The sequence below is a fragment of the Podarcis liolepis genome (genome assembly GCF_965112155.1).
Source record: "Podarcis liolepis genome assembly, chromosome: 2".
NCBI classification, from domain to species: domain Eukaryota; kingdom Metazoa; phylum Chordata; class Lepidosauria; order Squamata; family Lacertidae; genus Podarcis; species Podarcis liolepis.
In genome coordinates, this window is record NC_139555.1 from 49,320,036 (window position 1) to 49,341,328 (window position 21,293).

At 39.3% G+C, this 21,293-nt stretch overlaps 2 protein-coding genes across 4 annotated transcripts in view; one reads left to right on the plus strand and one right to left on the minus strand.

The window, feature by feature from the left end:
• Positions 1–21,293, plus strand: part of KCNIP1 (potassium voltage-gated channel interacting protein 1) — a 565,439-nt gene that overhangs the window by 11,530 nt on the left and 532,616 nt on the right. The window lies entirely within an intron of this gene.
• The window catches only part of LCP2 (lymphocyte cytosolic protein 2), a 36,605-nt gene that overhangs the window by 8,813 nt on the left and 6,499 nt on the right, over positions 1–21,293 (minus strand). Inside the window, exons 4-13 of the mRNA XM_083490856.1 lie at positions 10,838–10,903; positions 8,864–8,898; positions 7,125–7,162; positions 5,061–5,253; positions 4,592–4,695; positions 3,987–4,056; positions 3,395–3,523; positions 2,194–2,207; positions 2,072–2,091; positions 1,871–1,966 (exon numbers count right to left, since the gene is read on the minus strand). Of these exons, the coding sequence (XP_083346982.1) occupies positions 1,871–1,966; positions 2,072–2,091; positions 2,194–2,207; positions 3,395–3,523; positions 3,987–4,056; positions 4,592–4,695; positions 5,061–5,253; positions 7,125–7,162; positions 8,864–8,898; positions 10,838–10,903 (765 nt within the window). The remainder of the gene's footprint in view (positions 1–1,870; positions 1,967–2,071; positions 2,092–2,193; positions 2,208–3,394; positions 3,524–3,986; positions 4,057–4,591; positions 4,696–5,060; positions 5,254–7,124; positions 7,163–8,863; positions 8,899–10,837; positions 10,904–21,293) is intronic.

Sequence of the window (21,293 nt, forward strand, 5' to 3'; positions counted from 1 at the left end):
GCGTTTGTTATAAGCAAGGAACACCCATCTTGGGCACTGAGCATAAAAGAGACTTGCTGGATCAGAAGTCCCATCTAGGCTATCATCCTATTCTCACAGTGGCCAGGTGCCTATGGGAAACTTGCAAACAGGACTCAAGTGCAACTCTCCACTTGTAATTCCAGCAACAGGTATTCAGAGACATACTGCCCCCAGCAGTAATAGCGTAGCCCTCCATTAATTTATCTGAACCTTTTAAAGTCATCCAATTTGGTGGCCATCACTATATCTTGTGGGAGAGAATTCCAGAGTGTAGCTGTGTGCTGAGTGAGGGAGTATTTTCATCAGCCCTGGATATTCCAACATTTAGCCACATTGGATGGCCTTATATTCTAGTATTACGAGAAAGGGAAAAAAACCCTCTATCCACATTGTCTGTACCATGTATAATGTACACCTTTATCATGTCTCCTGTTACTTGCCTTCTCCCCCTAAACTGAAAACCCCCACATATTGCAACCTTTCTTCATAGGGAAGTTGTTCTAGCTCCTTAATCTTTTCTAAAGCTTTTCCAGCTCGACAATGCCCTTCATGAGTTGAGATGACCAGAACTATACACAATGTTCCAAGTGGGGATGCACCACAGATTGGTATAATGACATTATGATCTTGGCATTTTTATTTACCATTCATTGCCTAATAATCCCTAGTATAAAGGTAAAGGGACCCCTGACCATTAGGTCCAGTCGTGACCGACTCTGGGGTTGTGGCGCTCATCTCGCTTTATTGGCTGAGGGAGCCGGCGTACAGCTTCCGGGTCATGTGGCCAGCATGACTAAGCTGCTTCTGGTGAACCAGAGCAGCACACGGAAATGCCGTTTACCTTCCCGCTGGAGTGGTACCTATTTATCTACTTGCACCTTGACGTGCTTTCAAACTGCTAGGTTGGCAGGAGCTGCGACCGAGCAACGGGAGCTCACCCTGTCACAGGGATTCGAATTGCCGACCTTCTGATTGGCAAGTCCTAGGCTCTGTGGTTTAACCCACAGCGCCACCCGTGTCCCTAATCCCCGGTATAGAATTTGCCTTTTTCAAAGCTATTGCACCCTGTGTCGACATCTTCTTCAAGCTATCCACTACAACCCCAAGGTCTTGTTCTAGATCATTTGCTGCTGGTTCCACCCCATTAGTGCATATATGACATTACAATTTTATGCCCAAATGTGTATCAGTTTACACTTGCTTACATTAAATTGTGCTTCTCATTTTAATGCCCCTACACTTGGTCTGGAAAGTTCCTTTTGGAGCTCCTCATAATCCCTTTTTATTTTAACCATTCTGACCAATTTGATCAGCTAATCTGACTACCTTACTGCTTACCCCCTAACTTTAAACTAGTAATGAACAAGTTAAAAAGCACAGGACCCAATACTGAACTTTGGAGGACACCCACTTCCTACATCTTTCCATTGGGAGAACTTCCTATTAATTCCTATTCTTTTCTTGTTTCTTAACCAATTCCTGGTCCATAAGAGGGCTGTCGTCTTATCCTATGTAACACATTAATCTTGCACATTTTCCTCCAGTTTAACTTTTTTAAAGATGACTCTCTGCTAAATCATTACTCTTTGCTTGAACATCCAGTTACAAATGTATTTCATTCCAATTACAAAATGAACCCACCCACCTACCACTGCAAAATATGTTATTATATGGCAGAAAAAAGCCTGAGTATTCATCTTCTGACAAGTGGACCAAAGGCATGCTAGATATTAGAGCTATGCAACCAATATATTAGTAGGAAGGTCAGGAAATAACAAATTACTATATTACATATTTTGTATGCTTACACTAAGGTTTTTTTTAAAAAAAAATGTAAATGTAGGTTTACTTTATAGGTGGTGGCATCCTTCTAGAGGCAGCATTGTTTCTGTCATAGCTATCAGCTGATGGTACTGGAGGCTTCTGTATCTTTTCTAACTCTTTTCTAAAATAAAAGAGAAAAACAGCAAAGAATAGGGTTGATTACTTTTGTCTGTCATGCTAAGCAGTTAATTGTGATAATTTGTGTCACAGAAACTAAAATATTTACCTTAGCTGAGGTGTCAAAGGCTATAAGGAAGGAATAAAGGAAGGTCAAATTAAATGAAAGGGTAAAATATATATTTAAAATGGATTAAAATGTAATACAGTAGAAGTGAAGACATTTCTTACCATTTTGCCTGAAAAGATGAAATAAAAAGAAAAAAAAAGTTAGTTAAAGTAGCTAGCTGTGATCGGTGACCACTGTCATGATCAAGTTTAATTGTGTGACTTTAGGACTGTCACAATTTGACTCTAGTATGTTTGTTAACCTACTGCATAGAATACAAAAATAGGTGGTATTTTCTCTTCTCTCTCTCATAAATCTAAGACATCCTATATGGTATCTCTGAAAATGAATGTGTTCATGTGATTATTTCCTTTTCACAAAGCAAGTATGTCACTGACAACTGAGCTGTAAATCTCTCTTTACTTTGGCATGTCTGAGAATAGAAATATACAGTGCGTCAACCCTATTTATTTCCTTTTACCAGCTTTTAAATGTTGTGATAACCTCTAGAGAGGCAATAAGGTAAAACATTTCATATTTGTATTACTGAAGCTAAACTGAATTAATTTATAAGCATGCAACTTACTAAGGAAAGTTTGCAGTATTTGAAATGCTAAAAGACTGTGACTCTTGAGAGCCTGTCTTATTGCTCTAGTCTATTCACCACTACACCTTATTAATAGTTGCTACTTCTGTTACTTTAACTGATATTTTAGATTGCCTTTTTCTGATTATCTCTCAGAATCAGGCAGTAATGTATAATGATGAAGTTTAACTTAAAATGCTACTACAGTGAATTAACTTTTCCTTTCTAATCACCAACAAGCCATATCAAGTTTTTCAGAAGGACATCTTGCTATGTTTTGCCCACAGTAGCCCACAGTTTGACTTTTCAGGTCATAGTTGTAAGTTTTGTAGTAGCTTGCAGCACATATTTGTTCATAGCCTCCCCATTTATATTACAGGTAGGTAGCTGTGTTGGTCTGCTGTAGTCGAAACAAAATAAAAAAATTCCTTCCAGTAGCACCTTAGAGACCAACTAGGTTTGTTATTGGTATGAGATTCCATGTGCATGAACACTTCTTCAGATACACTGAAACAGAAGCCACCAGACCCTTATATATATATAGTGAGAGGGTGGGGAGGGGTTTTACTCAGAAAGGTGGTGGGAATGGGTGATTGGCTGATAGGTGTGGTAACAACCACCCCCATTCACACCACCCTTCTGAGTAGAACCCCTCCCCACCCTCTCACTATATATAAGGATCTGGTGGCTTCTGGAAGGATTTTTTTTTATTTTGTTTCCCCATTTATGGTCAGCTCATTTTAGTGCTTTGTACAATGTCTGGCAGTTTATAGCTATGAACCAAAGCCTACCTGATCGTAGGATGTCTCTGTCAAATGGAGGCCCAGATTTTTCCAGTGAGGGCTTTTTGCTTCGATCTATGGGAGCTGGTGACAGTGAGAAACAAAAAATATTTTGTTAAACTTGGTGCTAATACTTTATTTTAGACTTTTAAAACCCCTCTACATTCAGAGAATACTCAAGCAGTTTACAGTTATCTGGTACAAAACATAACATAACACAGATCATAAAATAGTATTAAAAACTTAAAAAAAGAAGAATTAAGAATGGCAGAAATAAAGTTGACTAATCTGGAAAAAAATTAAAGCTTTCAACACTGAAAACATAAGAATGTTGGGGCTTGCTTCACTTCTAAGTGAAGTGAATTCCTGACAGTAATTCTTATAAAGTAATATTCCTTTTTAGAGTTAAAATAAAAAATTGTTCAACAATTAGTTGCAGGTTGTGGGAAAAGCTGGAAGGACAGATGTAAAAATAATGCTTTATGTTTAAAGCAATGTAAATATACTAAAGGATGCAGTTTTAAAAAGATTAAATAAAAGCACTTACGTGTAAACGGTTTGATGCTTTTTTCTCTGATATTCTCATTATTGCTTGAAGGAGAAAGGAAATGTGGCTGCTAAGGTAATAGATTTAGTAAATACTGTGTCTAGCAGAATAGTAATTACAAACTTGATTTTAATCTATTGAGATTATTTGAAGGTATTTCATAGCTGCCAACCAGTGCTCAAAATAACCAAGTATCACAGATCTGTATCACAGACCTGTTGCTTTCCTGTTTTACTTCCTCCACACACCCCCTCCAATGTCTGGATCTATTTCCAGTTAAACTAGGGTTGTGAATCTACACAATTTTGAAACATGCCTGAATTTTTTGTTTTTGTTTTGCTAGTCCAGGGCTGATTGACGTGTGCAGTGTAATCTGGCCATACTATATAGGTAACTACAACAAAATAATGCAAACAACCAGTGACATTTTCAGAAATAGGGCTGGTGAATTATTCTGGTAAGATATTAAAAAGGCTTTTCCAAAGCTGATACACAGTTGTGTAGCAGTTCCTCACTGATTGACTGTGGTTTGCTATGCACTTAATCTCCAGGGGGGAAAAATACAAAATGAAACAGTACATTCTTTTTGCACCAATAGAACCTACCCCAGGGCTTCTGCCTCCACTTGGTGGTACAGGGGAAGATTCAGGCCTTTTTGGTGGAATGGGAGGCTGAGTAGATATTTTAGACCTTTCTGCCGGATGTCGATCTGAAGAAAGGAATAACATTAACAAAATAACAGAATATACGAGGGGTGGGAATCCTTCTTGCTTGATCTTATTAAAAAGACACATCTTTATATACTTTGAGATGTCATTTGAGAGAACTAAATTAATCCATTCAGGAAACAGAGCACATTTTCAAGCTTGTAGTTGGTTTACCCAGAAGGGGGCACAAAAATGTTATGAAAGCTCAAGTAAAATGAAGTTTTAAAATGAATTATTTTAAAATTTCCAATAAGAGTTGGTATTTAGAAAACAGAAAATGTTTTCTGTGTCTCCTTCCCAAAACTAGGCAATACTCTCTAATGCATTTCATAAATGAAAAGTGTGAAAGAACATTTAACATGGTTACCTATGTATTCTGAGGCAGCTGGTATTAAAGTGGGAGGAAATAAGGTGTTTCGGTGTGTGTCATCATCATTTGATGGAGGAGGTTCATAATCTGCTTCATCTTCAGCACCATCTTGATCATTGGGTGTTTCATAGTCCACACCACCTTCATGCTCCGGGTCATCTGGGCTTTCATAATCATCATCACTTTCATCCTGTCAAAACAGAAGTATCAGGCTGTCAAAAATATCTTATTGTAGCAAGTTTGTACTGTTACATCCCTGTGCTTTCCATTGCTGAATGAAAGTGAATTCTAGAGTTCATGAGAAATTGTAACGAAGCCTTATTTCATTTAAATTGGGGAAGAATGATACATAAAAAACTCACAGGTTTGAATAAATGGGAATTGTTTACAAGTGACTGTGTTATGATGGTGCTACAGCAGAGAATACTAGTGTCTTCTTGGAGACATCCTACTTTTGTGTACAGCAGGAATAGCCAACCTGGGGCCCTTCAGACGTGGACTACAACTCCCATCATCCCTGACCATTGGCCACACTGGCTGGTGCTGATGGGAATTTCACTCCAAAACATCTAGATGGCACCATGTTGGCTACACCTGCTGTATAACATTACATTAGAACAGTGTTAGTGTTGCGGAGGAGGGAAAAATACATTTTGTTCAATTTAGTATACTAGCAATCTACTGAATCAAGAAACGTGATACACTGCCTATGAGGCTGGCAAGAAGGCTTAAGCTGGAGGGTAGGTACATCACTTGGATACACAGCAGACAGGCTGAAGGCCAGCTGTTTTTGCAGAAGGAAAACCTAATCACTTCCATCAGCAACAATACTGCATCTGATACTGCAGGACTGTAGCTATCTGGGAGCTCTATACACCAGCCACCAGCAGATTGTTTATTGGGTACCACTTTAGCCTGTATATTAGAAGAAGTTTTAGTAGAGTTGTAGTACAAGTGTCTGCAGAGAGCTAGGGAACGGGTCTCAACCCAGAGCTCCCAGCAGCCACACTGATGCTCTTGTTCCTATGTGAATCTGGTATACTCAGCTTGGGGATTTATAGTGCTATTTAGGCTACAATGCTAGCCTGCCTGAGCATCCAGTCAGCCTGCACATCCAGTCAGTCTGAGTATCCAGTCTCAGAAGACCAGGCCGTATAAAGTTAAGGCCCAAAAGTTTGATCAACCTGAGCAACTTGTTTCTGGTATGAAAACTTTGGGCTGTATTCAACTACGTTTTACTGTGAAGAGACCTATTATAATTAATATATTATGTTCATTAATCTCAATGGGTCTACTCTGTGCAACACTTTGTTGAATAATACCCTTTGCCTAGCCCCTACTTTTTTAATGGATGCTGCCTTGAAACACATACTCTTCTTGACTTTGACCCCTTTGATTACAATTTTAGACCCTCCATTCACATTCAAGAAAATATGAGTAAATGCCCCTGCAGACCTTCCCTGTCATGGACTGAGCACACAGAGCAATACACACAGGGACACTGGGGTAGTGGGTGGGGCTTGCGTATGAACACAGAGTGTTCACATGAACATGCCCTCTTGTGCCTTCATATACTCGGATGCAACATCAGGGTATCAGAGAAGAAGAGAAGAGAACAAAACCCTCATAGGTGAACTTCTATGGCACTTGTCTTTTCAGCTCTAGGATTCAGTTATATCTGCCTCAAGCATTTAATTGTGGAAATCGGATAAGATTTCTCAGACTGGACCTCCAGTGAAACACTGGTAACCAATTAATTGGAAAAATATTATTCTCATGTGGCCCCTTCAAACATGCCTCTATTTCCTTGAACCTGTAGAATAGGCAAGCAGCTGGCTTTCTGAACAGTCCCAGAGAATGTGATAATCAAGGATGTTTACTCCATCTATCTTAAAAAGTTGAAGAAATCTTATTTTTTATTTTGTCAAGTTTCAATAGCAGCTTCAGCCCCCAAACAACCTACATTGGATGCCTCTAAAGAGGAACATATGAGTGCAGTGATATTTGCCATGTCATTCTTTTAAGCTGGATACATTTGTAGTGTTGATAAAAAATACTTACAAAGGAAGACCAACCATCACCTTCATCCTGTCTATATTCTATGGAAAGGCAACAAAAATCACACAGCAGCTATAAATCTCCAAGTTCATGATGGTTTTACAATTAACAATTAAATAACTACAAGAATAGTTGTCGCAGAGATTAATGAAACAGCCAAGGCTGATTCACACATGCATACATATTATCTGGTCAGTCACCTCAGTTGAGAAACATTGTATAAAGTGATATAAAAGCTCTCTGGGTATTGTTTGATGATGTTCATTTCACACATATTGCCATATGAATAGGAAAATAAGGACAGTTCCAGATGCACAACTCAGCAAATTTTAGATAACCAACACATGTGTGATTAATATATGATATATAATGATCTCTATCAAATAAAACATGAAATATTAGGTCAAGAATTACTTTCATGTGCACATGATCCAATTTACACTAGGGAATTTAATAAAGTATTCAATTCTGCAGCTCTGGCACCAATCATCAATTGGCAAATATGTTAAGATAAAACTTTAACAGTAAATTCTAGCGTCATAAAAATCACATTAAAATCTGACCGTATGCTCTGTAAAAGGATTGTTTTGGCTATATGAGATTTCAAAAGAAGCACTTTCGCTGTATGGCCCGGGCCCAGAGCTGAGGTACATACCTTGGCTTAATAAGCTGTGGTATGCATGATCCTTGTTCCTTTGTGCTCTATCCTCATGCTGCCCTTTCCTTTCTCTATAGTCACCAGGATAAAAACAAGTTAGGATCTTAAACCAGTGTCAAGTTTCTGGCTTCTTGGTCCTGGTAACCATACCACATAACAGGAAACAACGAAGACTTCCTCTTTTGAGAGAAGGGGGGAAAGCCAGCATGAGGATGAAGTACAGAGGCAAAGGGGGCCCATGCAGATATTGCCTTATTAAGTGAAAAATGTAACTCCACACTAGGCTTCTTGAGCAGCTTTACAACTGCATGAGTGTACAATAGCTTCTTTGAAAATATATAAGAATTAGCATAAGGAGAATTAGAAATTTTGTGTACATTACTATGGATCAGTTTTTCTTCTGCTACATTTTGTTTATAAACACTAGCATGTTATATATTTCCCCACTGAATAAGAAAAGGTTTGATCCATTTAAAACTTGCATTTAGGCTCCCCTGAAATAAATGTGAAAAGTTAGACATGACTTAAGTCCCATTGATTTTAATAGGAACTAAATGCAATTAACTTAGGGAGCAATCAAAACCAATGATTTGTTGGGATGAGAGGGGTTTGGAAAAGGTGGATTTCTGGCTGAGCCTGGGCTCAGCTGGGGCTATGTTGGCTAAAGTCTGCCATCCTGGCTCAACTGTACATACACTGTTGTGAGTCTTCTATTCTGGCTCAGCTGCTTTTGCTGAATGGAAAACCAACACAGAGTATATCCAAACTTTTATTCCAAACTCCATTCAGGTCATGCAACCTAGCAACCCAGTGGAAATTAAGTGGCAAAAAGGGTGGTGCAAGTCAAACTCAATTTTAAACATTTAGTTTCTCCTCCGCTAGTCTTTGACTGCTTATAAAAAAAGTCTGCACCAGCACAGTCTACCATGGTGTAAATTACAATGTCTTCCTGTAGTTTGGATTGCTCTGCTAGTCTGGATCCAATCCATAGACAGAGAACACTACAGAACAAAACTGAATTTGAAGAGGGTGGCTTCTAAATATCTGGAAAGTGGACACAGATATAAATTGGCAGTGTATTTACCTGGATTTTCAGGTACCTTCTGTGTTTGTGACCTGCTGCAATTTTGGGAGGAAAATGAGAAAGTTAATAGTTCATATTTCAATTATAAATTGAATATATTTGAGGTGAGCATTATAATACCTAGCCATCATGTATCCAAATAAATGTGCATTTTAACCGACATCATTTAGGCAAAACGTGCCAAAATACAGTGCCTAAAATGATAACATGTAAAATCCTGGCAAAGTGCAAAAGATCCATAAAATAACACCTGGAAGAATAAGGTTGTGTGGTTAAACAGATGCCATTTGCCACTGTCCTGTGAGATTCCCCAACTCTGCCCCTCTTTGCTGCCTGTAGTTTTGTGAGGCAAAAAACTTTGCAGCACACTGACATGATGTGTTTGGTATTACTTTGTTGCCAGGGAGGAAAGCAAGGAATAAATAGAGGACTGATGTTTTAGCAACAATCAGAGGTATCCTACAGCTTCTTGTTGCTGCCTCAGATACTTCCTTTGAGCAAATACAGTAAAATCACAAATGAGTATCTTAGAATCATAGAATCATAGAGTTGGAATAGACCACAAGGGCCATCGAGTCCAACCCCCTGCCAAGCAGGAAACACCATCAGAGCACTCCTGACATATGGTTGTCAAGCCTCTGCTTAAAGACCTCCAAAGAAGGAGACTCCACCACACTCCTTGGCAGCAAATTCCACTGTCGAACAGCTCTTACTGTCAGGAAGTTCTTCCTAATGTTTAGGTGGAATCTTCTTTCTTGAACATTAGGAAGAACTTCCTGACAGTAAGCGCTGTCTTGTTTTGCAGTTTTGAACAACAAGCTGTTTGAGGCCAGTGCTCCTCCCATGAACATTGAGGGGGAAATAAGTTTCTCTTTTTTAAAAGCTAAAACCTCAGAAGTAGCATTTTAAAGCAGGAGCAACTGACTGCCCCAGCAAACCGTTCTCAGTTTAAGTAGCCCAATGTGCTCCCCTGGGATATATACAAACCACAATAACCTCTGAAGTGGTTTACAAGGATACAATACAGAAAAAATATATATACCGTATTTAAAACAACAAAATCAGTTAAAAAGCCTGCTTCAGTTTAAAAGCCTGCAAGAGGAAGAAGAAGAAGAAGAAGAAGTCTTCCATAGACAATGGAAATTCAGTACGAAGGGTCTGACCTCAACTAGAAGGAAGTTCCAGAAAATTCAGTCTACAATGCTAAACACACAGCTCCTGGTGCGTAAGAACAGTGACTCCCCTAAAGTTGTCAGTGATCAAGCAAGGATATAAAGGATTAGGCAGTTTTCGACCCAAATTGTTAAGGCCCTTGTAATTTAATACAAGGACCTTGAACCTGGCTTGGTGGTGTATGGGCAGCTAATGCAAATTTCTGAGCGTCTGATTTATATGCTGGCAACATTCTGGCAGCAGTCTAGATGCAGCTTTTTGCATCAGCTGGAGCCTCTGGATCAGGCCCAAGGGTAGCCCCATGTAGAGTTCATTCCAGTAATCAAGTCCTGCGGTTTCCGGTGCATGGCCCATCATGACCAGACTATCCCTGTCCAAGAATGGCAGATGATGTACCAGCCACAGCAGGTAAAAGGCATTCCATGCACTAATAATCTACAAACCATTTAAACAAAAAGCATCTCAATCACACTCATTTGGGATTCTAGAATAAATATCTGGGTTCATGTTCAGGTTAGATCGGGTCTTCTGAAATTTTGGACTTGTTTTTTCTATTCATCCATGGAGTATGGAAACCATATTTAATGTATTCAAATTAAGTTCTACAGTTAGTTTTCGAAGGTGTACATGGTCACCTGTTTGCTCCTCCTCCACATCTCATTTAAATATAGTGGCCTTTTTTCCTCCACCCCACGGTTAAATTTGATTATGTTCTCATTCACCAATTTCTACTCCAAGAAATTCAAAAAAGAACTCATTTACTGTTGTAACAAGAAAAAAAATACTGAACAATTTCCCTACCTTTTTGGAAAAAAACTTTTTCTTTCTTCATGTCGGTTTATTTCCTGACTTAACTTGCTTAGAATTCTAGAGTAAAAAAAGTGTTATTAGAGCAAGTCAGTATGTTGGAAGGAGAATCTCACTTGTATTGTACAATTCAGCCAAAGTTAAGCATTTTCATTAACGTCAATGGGAAAAAGTTAAGCACATGCTCAGGTCTATGGTTAAAAATAATGAGAATAAAAGGTGCATTTTGTCCTAGTTTTTCTTATTTATTTTAATGTGGTAAATTCAAACTGTTGAATATAAGAATGATTTCTTTTTTAGCAGAGGAATGAAAGATAGAGACAACAAAATATATGTTTTTCTCAACTTCATGCGAACAGATAAACCTGCTGTTAAGTGGAGCTATGACATTAGAATAATTTTAACACCCAAACAAAGCAATTAGTAAACTCAGTGCAGAGCATGGCAGTTTGGCACACTGCTACTAAAAGAGGAAAGAAAACAAATAATAAGGTAGAAACCCTATGCATTAAATACATGTTGTTTTCATAGACCAGGCATGGCCAAACTTGGCCCTCCGCTCTTTTGGGACTACAGTTCCCATCATCTCTGATCACTGGTCCTGTTTGCTAGGGATGATGAGAGTTGTAGTCCCAAAACAGCTGGAGGGCCAAGTTTGGACATGCCTGTCATAGACAAACAACACATTGTCTTCTTTCTCAAGTTATGCAAAACCATGGATTAGTGTAGCATGCATGAGCAGGAATGAGCCACAGAGAGTCTCAGTCATGCTTTCATCCCATCTCTTCCTCTTGCACAGCTGGGATCATTTGCTTTCCTTTAACCATGGTTTGTTGTGTAATTTGGCATAAAAAACTAAGATTAGATCTCTAGTTTATTTCAAACACCCAGCTTTAAACTGGTTTCTTAAGGTATTAAGAAGCCAGGTATTAATCACAATTGTGTATAAGGGTGAAACTGTGGTTAACTAAATGTAGAAGTTTCTGAAGTTCTCTCTTAAGCCATGTGGAAGGAGAGGGGAGGGTGTAATGTGCAAGTTGCAGGCTTGTTGCATTCATTCCCGTCTTTGCAAAACACACTAAACCATGGTTTTGTGTGATGTGCAAATGGGTTAGGGTTAGGGTCTAAACCACTGAGCCTCTTGGGATTGCTGATCATAAGGTTGGCAGTTCGAATCCGTGTGACAGGGTGAGCGCCGTTGCTTTGTCCCAGCTCCTGCCAACCTAGCAGTTCAAAAGCATACTAGTGCAAGTAGATAAATAGGTACTGCTGTGGCAGGAAGGTAAATGGTGTTTCCATGCACTCTGGCACTAGTCACAGTGTTCCATTCACCACAAGTAGGTTTAGTCATGCTGGACAAACACACACACAGTTGTACTCAGTACTGTGCAAGGGGTTTTTCACATCCTTCCTCCCCACTGCAGATCCCTGTGGTTTCCCTCAAAGTCTCCTGTGAGGGTTTGAGGACCCCCATAAAGGCCTGGGGTGTGGGATCTGCAGTGGGAATTGCCAGTATTCATGTGCAGGCAGCTTGTGCAAATGGAAAGTTGTTGCCTTCACTTAATATTTGGTTATTTCTCCCCCCCACCCCGTTAATTCCTCATCATAGGTAACCACCTGTAAGCCTTGCTATGCTGTCCACAGTTTATCCTGCACTTTCCCCCCTTCTTAGAACTAAGTATCTCATATAACAGATGCTACTAGCCTTATAGTGATGTCTCTCATGTTCTCTTGTAGGAACATTTCATAGCATTCCTCATCCTAACCATTTTAATTTGCCTCCTTGTCCTGTCAATCCCCATGGTAGGATTTGTGCACATGTTCTCATTCACCAATTCCTACCCCAAGAAACAGCTAGAAATCATAGAAAGACAACTCAGAGCTGTTTGCGTAAAACTTATTAATTCCTGATCTTTGTGTTCCTTCATAACTGGGAATGAGGCTTTCAACAGAGTTTCTATGAAGTGAGTCATGAGAAGTGATGTAGACATACACTTGCTGCTGTAAACAGCCAGTCTGAGGAAAATCCCTTGACTGCTTGAAGTGTTTAATGATGCTGATATTGAAGTAGTGTCAAAACATGCTACCTCCTTTTACTGAAACCGTTGATGGCTTTGTTTCCATGTTAGAATAACTTCTGCAAGCTCATGAATGCAATAACATCATTTTAATAGTGTTGTGCAATTATGATATTACCTGAAACCCAACATAAAATCTTTTAATTTATTACATTTACCCTTCTATGAATATTATCATTCATGCAAGGAATGCACACCAGCTAAAATATTTTTTGGGATGAGACTAACAAGTAAAGAAATTGTAAGTTATAGAGGTATAGAAGTTAGTAAGTTATAGAAATACAAGGTTAATTCATGTTGGAAGCCTCAAATTTATCTTCATTAAAAGAGTGGCTGGACAAAATGTGGGTGTTGGCCTATATGGCTATTAGCTCATTGCATAAGAAGCAAGGAGAAAAGACAGGATGAAGTAGTTTTGAAGTGAACTAGAATATTTTTACTGATTACTATCAAATATTTTTACTGATTATTACAGAAACAAGTAATTAAAATGTTAAATGTTATTTTAATTGTTTTGAACTTGCAATTACATCAGTATATATATAAACATTGTTATAAACACCAGGATTTGAAACATGTTTTTTGTTTGTTATTTAAGTACTAGAATTATGAAAAATAAAGATCATGTTATAGTAATAATAATAAAACATAAGAAGAGCCTGACTACTTCATAACACCAAAGCCCTATCTAGTCTAGCATCCTGTTTCTCGCAATGGGCACCTGAATGTGCATATGAGGCCAATAAGTAGGGATGATGTACTATTGACTCTCTTTCTTCTGTACTCCGGCAACTGGTATTCAGAGACTTACTGTCTCTGATACTGCAGGTAAAATAAAGCCATTGTAACTAGAAGATGCTAATAACCTTATTGTCATTAATTTGTCTGTTCCCCTTTTAAAACCTTCTAAGTTGATGTTGGTCACTACATCTTGTGGAAGCAAATTCCTTTGTTTATTGTGCTGCGTGCAGTAAATCTTCCTTTTTTATGTATCTGTCACCCTAACCTACCTCAAATTGATCAAGGAACAAAAGTCAACCTATCTCAGATTGCTTTGTACTCCCATTGAAGACTCAGATGTACAGTTGGGTGTTTTCTTGGATTAATCCTTGATCCTAGACATCAATATCTCAGTAGTAACCAAAAATACCTTTGGTACCTGGGTCTGGTATGCCAGTGATGTTTGTTCTTAGAGATGTCAAATCTAGCCATGGTAACACCTTGTTCAGATTACTGTAACATGTTTTCTGTGGGCTTGCATTTGAAGAGTATTTGTAAACTTCAGCTGATTCATAATACTGTAACCAGACAGTTACAGCAAATATGTTAACATATATTATAGCAAATATGTTAACACTGTTAAAAACACATTCAATAGATACCGGTTCACATTTGGGCACAATCTGAATGTGATTATTATTGATATGTAGAATAATAGATGTTGGAGTTGGAAAGAAATCTGAGGGTCATCTAGTCCAACCCCCTGCAATGCAGGAATCTCAACTAAAGCATCTATGGCAGATGGCCATCTAACCTGTTTAAAAACCTCCAAGGAAGGAGAGTCCACCACCTTCTGAGGAAGTCCATTCCACTGCTGGACGCTCTTGCAGGAGGAAAGTTCTTCCTGATGTTTAGTTGTAATCTCCTTTCTTGTAACTACACTCCTACACTCTAGAGCTGGAGAAAACAAGATTGGCCCATCTTCCATGTAACAGCCCTTTAGATATTTGAAGATATCTATCATATCACCTCTCTATCTCCTCTTATCCAGGCAAAATGTTTTTTTAAAATGATATTTATTAGAAGTTTTAAAATTTCAAAAAAAAAGAAAAAAAGAAAAACAATAAAAAATTTAACAGCACATACCTTACAATACATAAAAAGAAAAACATAAAAATACAACAAAACAGCAAAAAGAAACAAAAACACTAAAACACACATCCAATGTTCCATATCTTTACCTTTCATTTACTTGTTTCATCGGCCTCCTCACACCTCCCTTTTTTGTATTCTAGTTCAATTAACTATTTCAGCAAATTCTTTCCATCTTTCTCAATTTTTGTTCTATAGTTTATCTTAACGGTCTAACCTTAAATTTTTTCATTTTGGCCCATTATCAATCAGTTTTTACTTAATTCTTTATTACAATTCCGCTGAAACCATATACCTTCATTCCAGCATCCTTCTAACATTCATTAATTTTGCAATATTTTTGTAAATATACTTTAAATTTTTTCCAATCTTCTTCCACCTACTCTTCTCCCTGGTCTTGGATTCTGCCAGTCATTTCCACCAGTTCCATGTCCAGGCAAAATGTACCCAACTCCCTCAACCATTCATCAGAAGGCTTGGTTTCCAGACGCTTGATCATCTTGGTCGCCCTCCTCTACAACATTATCATGGGGGACTATGTCAAAAGACTTACTGAAATCAAGTCCACAGCATTCCCCTGATTTACCAAGCTTGTAACTATCAGAAAACGAAATGAGATTTGTCTGGCATGATTTGTTTTTGAGAAACCCATGCTGGGTCTTAGTAAACACAGCATCCTTTTCTAGTTGCTCATAGACCAACTGTTTAATTATCTGTTGGAGGACCTTTCCTGGTATTGACATCAAGCTGACAAGTCAGTAGTTATCTAGGTCTTCTTCCCTCTCCCCTCCCCCTTTGAAGATGAAGACAACATTTTCCCGCCTCAAGTCTGCAGGGACCCCACCTGTTCTCTAAGAATTCTCAAAGATAAGAGGCTCTGAGACTACATCTGCAAGCTCCTTTAGTACCCTTGGGTGCAGCTTATCAGGCCTTGCATATTTGAATTCATTTGAAGAAGCTAGGTGTTCCCTTAACACCTCTTTTCCTATCTTGGGCTATAGCTCCCTCCTTACGTCATTTATTCTGTTATCACCAGGATGCGCACCAGAAAGTGAAGCCCACCAAAGATTGATATTGGAATCTGCACCTTTAGCTTGTGCATTAATAATCTAGAGTTAGAGGTGAGCAGTAATGTAGCCAAGTTTGCTGATACCAAATTGTTCAAAGTAGTTAAAACACAATCAGATTGTTAGGAGCTCCAAGCTGGCCAAATGTGCAATAAAATGGCAAAAACAATTCAATGTAAACAAAAGAGGCACTTTTTTTTTACAGAGTGCATAGGTAAACTATGGAATTTGCTCCCACAAGATCTAGTAGCCACCAACTTGGATGGCTTTAAAAGAGGATTAACATAATAATAGTAATTAATAATAATTTATTATTTGTACCCTGCCCATCTGGCTGGGTTTCTCCAGCCACTCTGGGCGGCTTCCAACAAAGATTAAAAATACACTAAAATGTCACACATTAAAAATTTCCCTGAATGGCTACTAATCATGATATATTTGTTCTACTTCCAGTGTTGGAGGCAGTATGTCTCAGATTGCCAGCTGCTGGGAATCACAAATGGAGAGAGCATTATTGTGCTTGGGTCCTGTTTATGGGTGTCCCACAAGGCACCTGGTTGGCCACTAGGAGAACAGGTTGCTGGACCAGATGGCCCTTGTGCCTGATCCAGCAGGACTCTTCTTATGTTATTAAAATAATACTTTTAACTATCTGCAGCCTGTACTACAGATAGCTTCTATTTATCGTTATTTTTCACGGCTGAACAAAAGTTGTTTTCTGAATGAAATTTTAACATAAGCAGCTGCCTTCTACAGAGTCTGTCTAGCTCAATATTGTCTACAGTGCCTGGTTACACATCTCTGGGTTTTCAGACAGCACCCCCACTCAGTTCTATCTGGAGAGGTCTGTGACTGAAACTAGGGCCTTTTGCATGCAAAGAACATGTCCTTGCTACATGTAAAGGGCTGCTGTGAACAAACCACACACCAAACTTTTACAGGTCCTGTGTTGAATTGTGTCCCTCTGCCCCTTCCTCCCCTATCCCTAAACAGCTGGTAATGCTGCAGGAATTATTTGATCAGTGCTACATGTGCACAATCTATCCAATGTGCACCTGTAGCTCAAAGTAAAGAGTCTAAAGCATTCTTTTATGAAATGTTACAAGGAATGGCAGTGCCTCTGCATCATTTCTTTCTTGACTATTTCAAGCATGAGGCCTGTGAATCTGCAGCTAAGGAAGGAAGTATAAAAACCACACTGCTTAGTTATAAGGGAGTGGGGGTTGCATTTGATTAAGGATAAGAGCAGGCAGCAGACTTGCAGAAAATATTACTCATTCTCCTGTCTCTTGTCTCCCTCCCACATGACAGGTCAGAGTTTTTGGAACATTTTAATTTTCCTCTCATTCATAATTCCAAATAGTAGGAGGTGGCTAGCTTAATTTTGCTAAAGGTTGAAGACAAAACAAAGCTTCTATCTCGAGCAGCAGTGGGAAACCTCTGGTCTGCCAACTTAATTAGACCTGCCAGGCCTCCCTATTAGGCCTATCAGGGTGTTTTGCCTAAGCCACTCCTTGTGTCAGTGCTTTTGTAAGCACCAACATAGCTTTGAAACAAGCTTTCCAAGCACCCACTCACCCAATCAGCAGTGCTTATAGAGACACAATTGTGGGTTTTGTAAGTGTTGCCAATCAATGGTGCTTGTAAAGCTCTGTACCTTTACCTGTGTGGCTTTATTTTTAACCATGTAGGCAAAGGGAAATGGGTCACTTTATATCATTGTGACACCATCGTAACTTTGGGTGACTGACACCTGTCAAAGTTGGCCCATGAGATGTGGGGGAGGTAGTGATCTGGCTGGCCAGCAAGATCCAATTCCCTTTTCCTGCATTTGTTGCCCAATTTGAAATTTCATGTAATGACCCTCTAAGTCATTCTCTGTTACTTGATTTCAAAAGAGGAAACTTCTCAAGAATTAGTAGATAAAAGGAAGTTGAAAGGGGAAATCAATAGGGTCAAATCTGTCTGGCACAGGGATGCAAGAGGGCATTGGCTTCCATTCCAAGCTATGTTTGTTTCAGGCAGTGCTGTTCACATTAAACTGTAGTTTGGCTTCTAACAAATTGTGTTATTCATCACACTGCCCACTGTGGTGGAATGTTATTTAATTAATTATGTAACTAACTGCATTATGACTACGTTGTTCCACACCATTCACCTCTGCAAAAAGACCATTCATTTTAATGCAAAGGAAACACAATGCAAATGGAACAAAACATCAGCTGTGTATTGTTTAAGGACTGAAAACAGCAGCAGCAAACACCAATCATGTCCACTGGATTGATTTCTGTTCCAGACATGGGATGCATAAGTGAACATATCACATCAGCTCCAGCCAACATGGGTAATGATCAGGCATTAGTATTAGTGTATGATGGTGGGATACTGAAGCCTTGCTGGTACTGGATTACAGTGGTACCTTGGGTTACAGACGCTTCAGGTTACATATGCTTCAGGTTACAGACTCCGCTAACCCAGAAATAGTACCTCGGGTTAAGAACTTTGCTTCAGGATGAGAACAGAAATCGTGCTCCGGCGGCACAGCGGCAGCGGGAGGCCCCATTAGCTAAAGTGGTGCTTCAGGTTAAGAACAGTTTCATGTTAAGAATGGACCTTCAGAACGAATTAAGTTCTTAACCCGAGGTACCACTGTATTATTATTATTATATATAAAAACCTTTATTTGGGATGTGAAAGTGAAATCAGGGCAGGGCATCATAAGGCTTTGCTGGCAGTTCTGTCTTGAAGTTATGGACATTAAGAACAATAAGGCTCTCTACTTTTATGTGGAACATGCCAAATTATTCACTGTGTGAGATCTTATTGAATCGATTTCTGTAGAGGCTTCTGGTCTTGGGGCATCAGAGTCCCTCTCAGTCTCTTCTTGTGGTGCACAGTTCTGGCTCCCTGCTTGTCTGCCTGCCTACCAATTATTTAGGACAGTTGGCAAATAATACAGATTTAATTGCTATCTAAAACGAACAACTAAAATGAAAAAAGAGAACAACCTCAAATATAAATGGCAACATCGACAGCAACGGTGCCCGAGATAAGTGGGCTTTGCAATGCTTTCTTAGAGCTAGTAGAGATGGATGTTCGTTACATTGAAGGTGACAATGGAAAAAGTCCTAGACATCACGTGGTATTTTCCCCCTCCATGGCACAATAGATCCATTGCAAACAAAACAGACACCTACTAGCATGAGAAAGAAGAAACACAGGATGGATGAACTTTAAAGGCTAAGTTGCTAACACCACTACCAACAAAACCCCAGAAACCACAAATAGAAAAGGGGAAAAATCAAAGCACCCACTCCATCCTGCTTCCACAAGGGTGGAAATCTGGCCAGTCTCAGGTCTTGCTTGACAGAAAGCCAGCTATCAACCATATACCAAACAAGCACTGGCCAGTATGAATAAAAAAATTAACCAATGTAATTTGGCATTTACACCAAAAATGCTACCAACATCCCTTGACAAATGAAAACTCAAGCTCCTTTGCCCATTAGCTCCCAAGCCAGAAGTCACTCTCTGGGCTTCAGTGATATTAAAAGGGCAGAGCTCACTGGGAAGCAAGAGTCTTAAGAGAGTCTGGGTAACAGAATTACAGATTTGGAAGGGATCTTGAAAATCAATTCCTGTTCAGTGCAGAATCTACAGGATGCAACTACAGCAACCCTGACAAAAGGGCCACCCAGCCTCTGCTCAGATACCTCCAAGTGAACCAAGAAGCCTACTGTCTCTTGAGCTGCTTCTGTGATGGCTGTCTCAGTAACTTACTAGCCCTCAGGGAAGTAAGGAATAATAATATGGTAAATATACATGAGAAGAGTCTTAAAGCTGTGGGGAATGCTGGTTGGACTGGATTGTGTTTGGCAGTGCCCTTATCAAATTTATACAATCATATAAAATTAAGCAGCTGCTATTAACTTTATTTAAAAACCTGATATGCTTTATAATGACAAATGTTGTGTGATTTCCGTTTGGCAGTAGCCAGAGTCAAGCGTAGGTCAGCAATAAAAAAACATGGTGTTGATGCAGTTAAGTCTTTATTCAAAGAAACCAAAGCAGCATGGGCCTAGTGGTCCCAGCAACTGCTGCCCAGTAGGTCTTGCTCAAATGAAACAGTCTCAAGGACTGAAGGTCCTTCCCACCACTCTCCTCCTCTCTGGTTGGTCACTGTGAAAACAGGATGCTGGACTAGATGGGTCATTAGCCTGATCCAGCAGACTCTCCTTATGTTCTTAAGTATTTGTTTCCCAGTTCCTACTGGCAACATTTGCCAGACATTAGGCCACATTTGTAGAACAAACTGAGTACAGTGGTGCCTCGTAAGATGAAATTAATCCGTTCCACAAGTCTCTTCGTCTAGCGGTTTTTTCGTCTTGCGAAGCAACCCTATTAGCGGCTTAGCGCTATTAGCGGCTTAGCAGCTATTAAAGGTTTAGCGGCTAAAAGGCTATTAGCAGCTTAGCGGCTTAGAAAAGGGGGGGAGCGAAAAAAATCGCAACACTCGCAAGACGTTTTCGTCTTGCGAAGCAAGCCCATAGGGAAATTCGTCTTGCGAAGCAGCTCAAAAACGGAAAACCCTTTCGTCTAGCAGGTTTTTCGTCTTGCGAGGCATTCGTCTTGCGGGGCACCACTGTATTCTAAGTTTCACTGAAAACTGAAGTACAGCTTCCACTGAAGAAGGTACTAGCTACAACACAACTTTCAGGCTGGAAACATTTTAGGATTTTGATTGCCTTTCTTACAATTGGATCTTCTCGTGAAAAATCTTCCAAGCTAATGCAACTGAAGCAGATCAGGTAGCTTTCCTGAGAATAAGGGCTTGTCCACATTTTAGCATCATCTAACTGTTAATCTACTCCCCTCACTCCACATTTGAAAAAGATTAGGGTAGTCCATAGGCAAAAGCATAAAGTAAGTAAGGCAACCAGAAAATAAATGAAAACATCAAGGAAGTAGTGAGCACATAAAGCAGCAAGTGACAATTCACCCACCCACCCAAAAACTCAAAAGCAAATGGTCTGTGACCATGAGTGGAGGGGTTTATAGCCTGATTTTCCAAAATTTATCAGATTATCACTGCACCAGGAAAATCTAAATTTACAGGGGGGGCTTGGGGATAATGTTATGTAGACTATGCAAACTAAATGGAAACACAAACAGATGCAAACCCTAAATCTACGCGTGAGGAAGCAACACAGAATCACATTGGATGAAAGGCTGGGTTGGGTGGGGAGGATATGTCTTCATTTTACATAGTAGTTCTAATACATTTATTTCATTTATTATGCATTTAAAACTTCTATATTTCGCTTTTCCCTTCCACAAAGGAGTTGCTCACAGCTTACAAATATAAAAAACAGTCATCAAATGATCAACCTAATGATCAACCTAAAAAGAGCAGCAAAATACAAGAACACAACG